This window comes from Antrostomus carolinensis, unplaced genomic scaffold, assembly GCF_000700745.2.
Source record: "Antrostomus carolinensis isolate BGI_N321 unplaced genomic scaffold, ASM70074v2 scaffold7253, whole genome shotgun sequence".
NCBI classification, from domain to species: domain Eukaryota; kingdom Metazoa; phylum Chordata; class Aves; order Caprimulgiformes; family Caprimulgidae; genus Antrostomus; species Antrostomus carolinensis.
This window is the reverse complement of record NW_010303051.1, coordinates 25449-37008: the sequence shown is the minus strand read 5'-3', so window position 1 is coordinate 37008 and position 11560 is coordinate 25449. Positions and strand designations below refer to the sequence as shown.

Below are 11560 nucleotides of genomic sequence, written 5' to 3'. Positions count from 1 at the left end.
AAAACTTGCCAGTGAAACATTATTAAGAATACAGGGAGGTTAAATATTTTTTTAAGTAGAGTTCCATAAATAAACTTAAGATTATGACAAGCAGTTATGCCTTTGAGGACAGACAAAATAGAAGATGCTATATTGAACCACAGAGTCACAAACAGTACAAATACTCATCTGGCTAGCTTTTATAACACTTTTTTGTAAGAAATTCTGCCAGAAGGGTTTAAGTTTGTAACCCTCCTTGATGTATCGTCTTGTTCAATTTTGCTGTTCAATTAAGGTAATCTCTGTCCTACGAATTTCAATATCTAAAAGTATTTTTTCCCTTCCACTTTAATAGGTTGAAAATGGCGTATGTATGGCAAATCCTCTACAGGAACGAATTATATTAATGAGAAAAGAGGGTGAATCTGCAAAGAGTATCAACGAGATGCTTCTGAGTAGGCTGTCTAGGTACAGAGCCTCCCCGTCAGCAACACTGGCTGCTCTCACGGGCTCCACAATCTCCAATACATTGAAAGAGGACCAAGCAGGTCAGAACAGCTTTTACTGATGCTCAGTAATTTTTCGTGGTTTGATTCTTAACATGTATGTTCAGTTCTAGTAATTACTAACCTCTTAGGACACATTTAGGACACCAAAAAAAGTGTGGGGTTTTTTTTTCCCCCCAAAAAAGGTGTTTGAAATATATATGTAGTACTTAATGCTTGAATTACAAGTTCCTTTGCTAACTTAGGCATTCATTGTGAGAAAAGTTTAAGAATTCAAATCAAGAAGAACACTTGTAGCACCCTTTTCTTTCCCCTCACACAATTATAGGACTGGTGATTTATGCCACATTTGATCCAACTGATAATTAAATTTCTCTGCTGGCAGTTCAACTGGGCTTCTAATTGTTATGTAAAAATGGCCAGCAGTCTAGAAAATTTAAACTAGTGTTTCACAAGTAAGTTGAATATTAGAAATCAGAGGTGATTTTGCTTTTTTAAGGTAATTTGCACAATTGGGTTTTCTTTTATGGGCTTGCTGAAACTGCCCATGTTAATTAGGGAATCCTGATTGAACAGTATCGATGGCTTTGTTAGATTTGTCTTAAGATAGGATTTTATTCAGTTTATCCTGAATTACTTCTCTTCTTTCTTCATATGTACATGAGTTTTCTTTCTTTGATTTTAAAAAATTAAAGGTATTTCCATAAAAATAAATGACACAGGAAATAGATGTGCTTACAGGGAAATTGACAAAGAGTTAGCTTGAAGAGCTATTTTAAAAGCTGTGTTTTGCCAGTTAACAACTAGAGTGCTACAGAAGAAGAATAAGAAGTTATTCTTGGATAATTTTGTAGTCATTGCTCAGAAAAGTGTTGATCAGCAGTGGCAGGAGCTAGATCATTTTGACTGTATACGTTTCAAGTGGAGCAGGAGAACTTAAAATAGTAAATGCCTAGGGAATCTCAAATGATCTCTATATTATGAGACTGTTTGGCTCTAAGATGCTGCTTTCAATATGTTTTATTCTTCAAAAAGTTTGTTTTATATTTAAATTTCAGGCTCCAAATTTTCCTGGTTTGGAAATTAGAGATTGCTGTCTTTTGGTTTTTTAGTTATTTTTCTTTATAAGTTGTTCTCTTTAGTTCAATAGCCTATGAAACTACCCTTCTGGGGATAGATGCTGGATGTGTGGGATTATGAGGCCACCCCTGTATACAACTTCTTCAAACAAATTCTAAATACTGCAAAATGTAGCTTAAATGAATTTCCATATAGGTTTATTTGAAGCCCTAAACAGAAATCTGCCTTGTTTGCTGCCTCTTCTGATGAGTTTTTGGTGTTAGGAAGAAATGCATGTTTGTGCTACGTTTTTCTGTTTGTCAGCTGCAAACACTAGCTGTGGGCTGCCGCTGAAAATGTTGAGGAAGACTCCGATATACACATGTGGAACGTACTTGGTGATGTTGGTCCCACCCCCAGGTGGATCAGGCAGCTCTGCGACACGCTCGCTCTTTGGAGGGACAAGTGCTCTGTCATCTTTAAAAAGTAAGTCGGATACATTTGCGGCAGAGTTAAAGCCTTTAGTTTTCTGAAATACACTAAACTTCTCAGAAATTTATTGGAGACTTTTCCCTGTGTAGTTCTGGCTTCAAGCTTGGTGTTCAATATTTCGGACGGGCAGTTCACAAGCCGAGCAGATCTCATTGATGCTGCAGGAAGCTCACTTGGACGTGGTGCTCTAGTCCCAGGACTTGGTAAGAAGTAGATCTCTTTTCTGGGAATATTTCAGAACTAGACTTTTCCAACCCTTAGGTTCTAAATAATCTGACTGGATTTTAATTTGCAGTAAGCAATTCTGCAGTTGATGGGGTTTCATTTCTATGGTGAAATTTTGCAAATTTAACATTTTTGAAAGTTCACAATTCCCTGAAGGAATTTCCAGTATCTTGCTTTTGCAGTTTCAGCTGCATACAAGCTCAAGAAAAGTGTTTTCTGTAGCAGAAAGCAATCTTAGAAGAAGAATGATCTGATTTTTTTTTAATACCTTGCTTATGCTGTAAGGTGCTACAAAGTTCTGAGTATCTTGGCTCTATATATGAAAATACATAAATGCATCTTAGCTGGAAAGACACTGTGGGTATTTCTGATCTTCCTGTCACTTTATGACTGAAACTTCATGAGTGTTTTCTTCAGGACTCTGTTTGTTTGTTTATTAGTTTTCAACCTGCTTGTTAATAGTCATCTTTTGATTATTTTGTATTTTGAACTGGAGTATTTATCTGAAACAGATGCTGTTGTACATTTACTTTGTACAGCCCTTTTGATGTTTCATTCACTTCATTCCTTCATTAAGAAATCTCCTTTTCATTGCAGTGTATTGTTGTTAAATTGCTGTCGTGTGACAGAGAACTCTTAAAGCAAATAATTTGGATTTATATCAGCTATAAAAATACTTAAGTCTGTGTTAGAATTTTCTAACAAACATTCTAAAATTTGATGTGCAAAATATTTTCCTTTTCATAGGTGCCTGTTATGATACTATGAATAACATGATTTGGACATGCTCCAATGATTATATTGATCAATGGTGTAATCCTGGGAACCAGGCATTCCACTGTGTCTGTCAGAGACTGGGAGTGAGTCACGTCATTGCAGAGCCCAAAGGTGAGGCAAACCTACAAGTCAACATTTTATACAGAGTGGAAGCAAAATGTGCAATTATCATAGAATAAATATATAGAAATTACCTTCTGAAACTGTTAATAGAAAGTTGAGTTTATTCTTTAAAATTTATTTATAAATATTGGTCATGACTTGTCATTGCTTTAAGAAAGGAAAAAGCAAAAAGTGATATGTGTTTGGAGGTTTCCAGGTTCTCGCTGCCTTTAGCACATTAAAAAAGTGATGTGGGTAATTCTTCTGTTTATCTTGTGGGCGGCTGTCCTGAAGTTGGAGATTATGATGGTGATATATTGCATTTTAGAAGCAAATGCTAATGCTAGAGTCTGTGTTTGTAGACAGCATTTGAACTGCTTTTCTTCTTCTAGGAGATGCAGCAACCACAAATGAGGTTATTAACCAGTTACTGCACCATGTTGGTGCCATGTGTATCCACCAACTCAACCTGCTTGCAGCCAGCAACAATCTTCCCATAACCAATTTTTTGGGCAAGCAACATCCAATTGAAGCACATCATCTCAGCAGTATTTGTGACATTATGGAAAAAGCTATGGTGAATGGAGATACTTGTATAATATGCTGTATCCTTGTTGTCTTTCAGGTACGAGGGCATCTTAAATCTACTTCACAATTTAAAAAATGTTCTTTTAAAATACAGACATCCACTTTTCTACTTGATTTTATTAGTTGTTTGTTTTTTTCCTCCATTGCATTCAGTTTAATGGAGGGTGGCTTTGCAGTATCATATACGCATTTAAGGGTCCTAAACTAAATGTAATTACCACCTTTACAGATTAAAATAAAATCCAGAGCAGTCACTTCCTTATTTTTTTCCTTTTTTTTCTCTTTTTTTTTTTTTTGATCCAAAGTCACTTTCTGATTCTAAGATACCCTAGTCAAATAGTTTGCAAAACTGCATGTGGAAAAAGAGTTAATGTGAACACTGCTTAATTTTTTAATATTGTTGTGTTTAATTTTTCTTAGGTGGTTTTTAAATTTTTCTTCAGCCCACAAACTGAAAGAAACAGAGATATTGTTAGAAGGTCTGGCCTATTACTTTGGCAATTACTGATGGCACCAAGGGATCAGATTTGCTCTGAGATTCAGAAGGAGGTTTGCCTAGCTATTAGGTAAATATGTTTTGTCAAATTAATCTTAACTTAGGGTTTAGATTATTTGAAAATGTAACAGATGAACATTCAAATTGTATTCAGCAGTTTAATTTTAATATAATAAAATTTAGGTTGACATAGTAATAAAATTACTAGGATTTATATTTGTGGAAGAAGGGAAATACAGTGTGTTTGTCTTGTTGACAGTGAAATAACAGGTAGTCATTACTTTCCATGCCTCTTTTCATTTGTTGCTTTTTATTGGCTCTCTTTAAAGGTTTTTTTAATATTTGTTATAATATAGCTGCTGAATTCAAGCAAAATTTTCTGCATTTCATTGATAGCTAGAGTGACTTCCATATTTAATTTCTATGGCTTATTGGTGTTCTGGTGTAGGCAAAGCTAATGTTGTCAGGGGTTATACCAGTGTTTCAAGTGACAATACTGAAATTCTCCTAAACAAAAGGAACGTGAGAGGAAGCAGAATGAATAATACTTGAGAAATACTGTAAGACTGGAGATCCAGGGTGAACCATGGGCAGGGTAGTAAGGCTAGCTGGAGAAAGTCAGGTTTTATGTTAGAAAACAGGAATCTATTTTGGTAGAAGGGTGGGCATTATGTCTCTGGGTTGGTACACCGGGTCATCAAACACTTGAACAGGATGGTTGCTTTAGCTCCACATCATATTAACTACTGCATCTCTTGAACCTGGTGCTGTGTAGTTTCTTTTCTCTGGCTTGTCAGAACAGCAGAGTGACTAAGCACAGGGAAGCGAGCAAAAGGGAGGATTGTGTATCACAAAACCAAGATAATGTAAATCTCAAGGACAAGGAATGCTGTCTCAAACGTCCTAAGTACAAATATAATCTGCTTTCAAGTGGGAAGTGCTCCAAAGGTTGAGAACAAAGTCTTCTGAAGATCAACCTGCATTTTTTTGTGTGTGTGAATCACAGCATTCCAAATTTCAGTGGCTTTATGCAACTCTGTAAGTGAGTGAAGAAGCATAGCATTTCTTTAGTATGATTATCTAGCATTTTCAGGGTCTTGCTTTTTGACAGGGAAAAGTATAACCTGTCAACTGTATGGACAGCTGCTGCGTTTTGCACTTGTTTAACCCTATATCCTCCAGTGGCTTGTGAAAAAATGAGAGGTGGGGATTAAGTAGTGTCTCCTTCCTCCTGTTTTTTTCTGACGGTGTTCTGATACCAATGGAAAGCTCAAACTTAGCTTGCAAGGTATGATAACTTTTGGTCAGCATGAGCCAGGGGGAGGGAAGCTGCAGTAATCTCAGCTCTCAGTGTGAAGCTGAAAAACATACCAGAAAAGAAGTCTGCATAATAGTTTCAACACTTCAGACAGTCACAAAGTACTCCTTTTAAGTTATTGTGATCTTCTATCTTGATGTGGTAATTCATGTAGAAAGGACAAAGTTCATCACAAGTTAGAGGGAAAAATATCTCCACAAGGGTATTTATGCACAGCTGTGTTGTCTCCAAAATGCTCATTCCAGAATCTTCTGCTTAGCTTAAACTAAAGCTTCTATAAGGAGCCAGTCTTTCCTGAGTATAAGACTGTAACAGTAGTGACTTATTGATTACTCTCTTGCATTTGCCATTGTTCTTATCACAGATGAGCCACAGCTCTTACCCAACACCAGAGCTGAGTTGTTCTCTAAGCCCTCATCCATTTTTTATGACATCTGTCTGTTTCTTGAAAAAATGGTTGTGCTGTCATATATACAAGTGATTAATGAGGAGTTTCTCAGAGGGTAACAAATAGCTCTGGAAGAAACTTTGAGACCTAAATAATAAAACATATTTTATTACAAGAGATTTGTGGAGAAAGCAGCTGCTTATTTTATGACTAATATAAATGTTGAAATCTGGAGGATGCCTTTCTAAGTTGGAAGAAGCTATTACATAGTAATTCTAAATGCTACCTCAGATACTAAGCTGAGATTCCATTTTTCACATCTGTTGAAATTATTTTGTTCACTTTTAAATACACTAAGTAATACGTGGTTTTATTTTTTTCTTTAGCTCTGGTTTAAATATCCTGTATCCTGGAGAAGCAGAAATCAATAATTTATTGAAATTGGTCTTAACTGAAGGTGAGAATGTCTTATTGACGTGTGAGAGTGTGTTTTATCTAATTGAAAACAAAAAGTGAAAATACTTCTCAGCCTCTGGAGGGAGAAGAGTTCAGAATATTGAGCACTAGTCTGCTTGAAATCCATCCTATTCTAGGAAATTACAGAATGCTTCAAATTCTGAAACTGCCTTCTGAATGGCTACATAGTCAAGCATGTATTAGGTGTAGAAAAGGAAAATTTGCCTCAATCAGGTAGCTGTTCCAAGTTGAAAAGGATTAAAGTTCTCTTTTGGCAATATTAGTAAAGTTTCTTGTCCAGGTTGTCGCTTAGAACACCCAGTTAGCAGGGGTGTTACCCATGGCAATTACACAGTAACCAGAGGTAATTTTAGGCCTTCATGAAGGAGTAATAATCTACTTGCATTCACCATGATATGGGAGTCTGGACTCGGAAGCAGCTGATGCACAGTCATTTGTTACTTCATAGGAGCGTGTTTGTGCATCAGCCTTTGGAATTTAAAACAGTGCTATGTGCAGAGTAAGTTTTAACAGTCTGTAATATCAACAGGGAATCGGGTACACTGTAAATATAGTAATTTATGAGAAGTAGCATATGTTAAGCAAGATACCTGAAGAAATAAAAATAAAATAATTCTGTGAAATGCTGTTTTGCAAAAGATTTTGTGTTCCATTTTTAGGAGAGAGAAATAGCGGTCTCTCTCAACTTCGTGACGTTATCCTGACTAATTTAGCTGAACAGCTTCAGAACAACAGATTTGGAAGTGAAGATGATGATCATTATAGGTAAAATGCAACAATATGCGCCCCCTCCTCCCCATTCATAATGTATGTTTCTGTTACTTGCCTTAGATAAACTTGCATGAAATTCTGCTGAAATTGGTTGTTATCTCACTGGCAACGTGACCTGGAACATTATCTTTGTGTCTGTAGGATTTCATTAGGACGAGGGAGAGAGAGAGGTTTGATGTTTTAGGGGGAACTCTGGAGACTTGTGTACACAGAATTAGTTTTGGATTCCCTGCTGCTTACCATGTCTGTGGTAAATATGGATGATAATTCACATGTGTGATATTATGACACTGCTGTCCATGTCACCACGTTAGATCACTTTCAGCAGTAAAGCTGTTAGACTCAAGTACCTGTTCAAGTTGGGAGGAGTCTTTTTTTAGGGGTCATTAGGAGTCACGGATTTGTATCAGCATGGTGCAGGAAATCACTGGTAATCTGTTGCATTGATTGTTGTTAAACATTTCAGGCTTGCTTTGTTTTGTGTCTGTCTCTGAAGTTGAACAGATACTTGTTTTGGCTTCACATAATTTGTGATACAGCTTGCAGAGACTTTTGAGATGAGCTACACAAAATCCATCAGAATTAGACTATTAATATTTTGCTTCTTTCCTACATTTTTTGAAGACTAAATGATGAGCTGTTGCACTACATTCTCAAGATTGTTGTCCGAGAATCTTGTGTCTTAATCACCAAGTGCCAAACTGTATCTAAAGATGATTTTCAAAGGCTTCTTTCAACTGTGCCTGTAAGTAAAATGTACTTTGATAAAAGTATGTTTGACTTTGGCTTCTTTTCCTCCTTAAATCTATCATAGTCACTGAGTATATAGAGGTGAAATTTTTATAGCTTTGTGTCTTAACAAATACAGGAAAAGAATGTCTTTGTTTATGCTGTGCAGAGAAGGAAGAAACTGTTCCTTACAGCAAAGTAAATATTACAGTAATGGTAGAACAGGTTTATATGTGGATATATTTTCCAATTACTCTGGTAGCTGTTTCAATTTAAAGGAAGTTTGTCTCAATCTTCAGAGCATTACAACAACTTAAAAAAACCAAAATAAACTCCTTCTCCAGTTGCGTATAATGATTTGTACAAGCAGAAAGGATTATTATTTACAGACATAAATGAGTGAAAATTTACCTGCTTCCATGGTAAAAGCATGCATAGGTGTTTTCAGCAGGATCAGCTCCCTGATCTGGCTGATGGCAAAGGCCGAGTGCAAACACTGGGGAGGGGACAGGAAGTCATGGAGTGGAGGAGGATGGGAAAGGAGTGGTAGGATGGAACCATCACCTTCAGGAATGTGAATTAATTTACCTCTGTGGTGGCATTATCTTTAAAGAATTGATTAATGTTACTGTACTTGAATATTGCTGTAATGATATATATTCAAATAAAATAGTACTGCTGCTTTCTATGTTTTGCACGTTATTTTACAAAATTCAGTGTCTTGCAACTGGTTTCTTCTCAAATATGAATTAAGAAGCTTGCATTAAATCAGCAAAAAAACCCCTTCTGTTCAAGGGAAATTATTTTTTTGCTTTTGCTTGTCCTCTCCCTCAACTTTTTTCCTCTTTTATATTTCAAAGTACAGGGGTTGCCTGAATCAAGGTTGATCAAAGGGTTTAGATAATGTAAAGTGTACTTATTTATGTTAAAGGCTGCATCTTCGTGTCTGCGGTATCTGATGGCTGTACAGAACCACCTCCTCAGTAACACTATTTTGATTAAACCTGATGAAAATGATGACAGTGACAGCTCCTTGCAGGGAGAGACATTGAAGGTACAGGTAAACACCAAGTTTTATTCTAGTATGGCTCTCTACAGTCAGTGTTCCTGTGACACCTCTTGTTTCTGCAGTGCTTTCTGCTTAGGCTGTTTTGTTGGTTCTGTTCCTCTTGATAGAATTAAGTTACAGTAGATAGTTTTTTCCTGTTCTCCAGCTAAAGTCTGCAATTGTTCTGTGTTCAGTGTTGCAGTTTGGGTTCTATATTGTCAGTGAGAGCAGACACTTCCCTTCCTAAATATAATGAGATTTAAAATGTATGTTAATTAATACGTGCTAGTAAGAAAATACATGTGCCAGGAATCCTTTTTGGACACATTACCCCCCCACTTTCTCTTCTCCAAATCACTTAGGTGGTCCTTGAAAAACTATTTTTCAGATTTAAATAGGAAAGAGTTTTCTCATTTGCCTTACCTGGCTTCTGCTTTTTTTCAGTTTTAACTCACAAAGCTTATGTAGAATCACCTACATATGTTGTCTGAGATAACATGAATAATATTTGTGGCAAGGAGGCTGTTAGAGGACAAGGTTTGTGGACAGTGGTTGTTCTGTTGGTATAAGGCTTGTTAAAATGGTGTAATTTCATATTACTGCTGGAATAGTCTTGAATGAGGTCAGAGAAGCCAGGTTTGGCCCAGCATACAGGCTGTCCTGCCATAGTAGTTTCTGTAACAATAACAATTCTTTAATGGTATTGACTTCTGAATTTCTGGTATTGTTTGTTAAGCTGGTTTTGTCTGCTGCTCTTTGAGACTTTGTGCACTTGTAAACTGCTGCAGTTGAAAGTTGTTTGTTCAGGCTCATTGAGTACATGCTAAATATTGTAGTGCTTTTCTGTGATCCTGTGATTCTTGTCTCACTATTCACCCATGTTTTCATTGTTCAGTTTCTCTCTCAACAGTGATCCTCATACCTGCTAGGACATTCTGTCACCAATGCTGTACCTTGGCTGGCTAACAGCTCTCCTGTGCTGGACCTGGGGATTCCTTCCCTCTAGAAACTGAATGTGCATCCTGTAAAAGATGCACCTAGTTTCTCCCAGCACTTTGGGTCTTAGCATTAATCAAATTTAAGTCTTGGATGAATCTACTGCTGCAGGCCTGCCAGGTCACATTATCATTATTTTAATTTGGAAATCCATCGTTTTGTTCTGTTGTCCTTTTTTTTTTTGTATTTTCTAAGAATTTAAGTATCCTATAACTCTTTTTGTACCTAGGAGCTAAAGACCAGCATTTTGTCTCTTGCTACGCAAATTCTGACAGGATGTGATGAAGTTTTAGAAATGCTACAACAAGTCACTACAGCACTGATAAACAGTGACATTTCTGATAGAGAGCAAAGGTAAGGAAAGTGTGAGTGTGTTAACTTGAAAACACCAAACTGTTGCTTTTTGTGGCTTATTGTACAAGCACAGGTAGCATGACTTGCTCTTCATAACTTCACACTTGAGCTTTGAATGTTTAGGAAGTTTCTTAGTACAGAATTTACTTAGCACTTTTGAAGTATTTACAATCAGACTCTCCATGTCAGTAGTACTAGCTTGATAATCTGTAGAAACTTCAAATTGGCAAGGTTTTGGTCAGTTACAATGATATTTATCAGCACGGTAACTGGAAACAAACTGTATTTAGGCAGCTGGGAATATTCCTATAAGCTATGGAAAATTTAATTTAATTTTTTTTTTTTAATTTCTAATAGCTGGACTAGATATTTTATCCGTTACAAGTCTTGGATGTTGTTACGATATCCTGCATGTTTCATCAGATAGCATCAGCTTGCCCTTCCCCATCTCCCCTCCACTAAAAATATGTGTTGGGAATGGGATGTAAACAAAAGCTGTGATCCTTTTCTGTAGTTAAACAAACACTTCCCTCTCCCAGTTGTGTTTCACACTTCAGTTTCTCTGCTTTTCTGTGCCCACAAGATTAGTTTTATTTATTGATAATACACAATTCCTCTGGGATATTTTCAGATGGGTTTCATGCTCAAATATATTTTTGTAGCTACACGTTCTTTTGAAGTACTTTGAGCTATGTGCACTAGGAGTCTCCTACACATACTGAACTAATACATCTGTGTTTGGTGTGGACTTTCATCCCATGCCCATGGGAGCTTATCATTTTCTAAGCAATTATTAAACTCTTGATTTACTGTCTCCTGGTCTATCGTTGTTTAGTAAGAGTTGACAGCAAAGACTAGGACACTGACACCTTGGAAAAACTGTAATATTTTCAAGGTATTAAGTTGTTTTCTTGTTTGTTTGTTTTTTAATGCAAGTGTTCTCTGAATTTTTAATTGCATACTTATGCAGTCTGTTACAAGATTAAACAGGTGACTAAAAATAGTAGTGATACTCTATGAAAAGAGTTGTTACTATGTAAACCTTGACTCTCCTTACAGATTAAAAGGCCTGGAGCAAATTACGAAGGCTACTATGCTTGGTCATCTGCTGCCTGTCCTACTGACATCTCTGATGCATCCAAATTTGCAAACTCTCACTATGGCTGATGCCTTGATGCCTCAGCTGGTGCAGCTGGTTCTTTACACAAGTCAGGTATGGTCTTTGTGTCAGTACTTGTCTGCAAAGGATAAAAGA

At 36.6% G+C, this 11560-nt stretch overlaps 1 protein-coding gene across 1 annotated transcript in view; it reads left to right on the top strand.

The window, feature by feature from the left end:
* Positions 1-334: 334 nt before the first annotated feature.
* The window catches only part of LOC104521841 (probable E3 ubiquitin-protein ligase HECTD4), a gene marked incomplete at both ends in the record, with an annotated part of 36189 nt that continues 24963 nt past the window's right edge, over positions 335-11560 (top strand). Inside the window, 12 exon segments of the mRNA XM_029084008.1 lie at positions 335-527; positions 1869-2030; positions 2126-2239; positions 3009-3149; positions 3533-3765; positions 4149-4294; positions 6317-6387; positions 7067-7172; positions 7803-7923; positions 8839-8967; positions 10181-10305; positions 11365-11518. Coding sequence (XP_028939841.1) covers positions 335-527; positions 1869-2030; positions 2126-2239; positions 3009-3149; positions 3533-3765; positions 4149-4294; positions 6317-6387; positions 7067-7172; positions 7803-7923; positions 8839-8967; positions 10181-10305; positions 11365-11518 — 1695 coding nt within the window.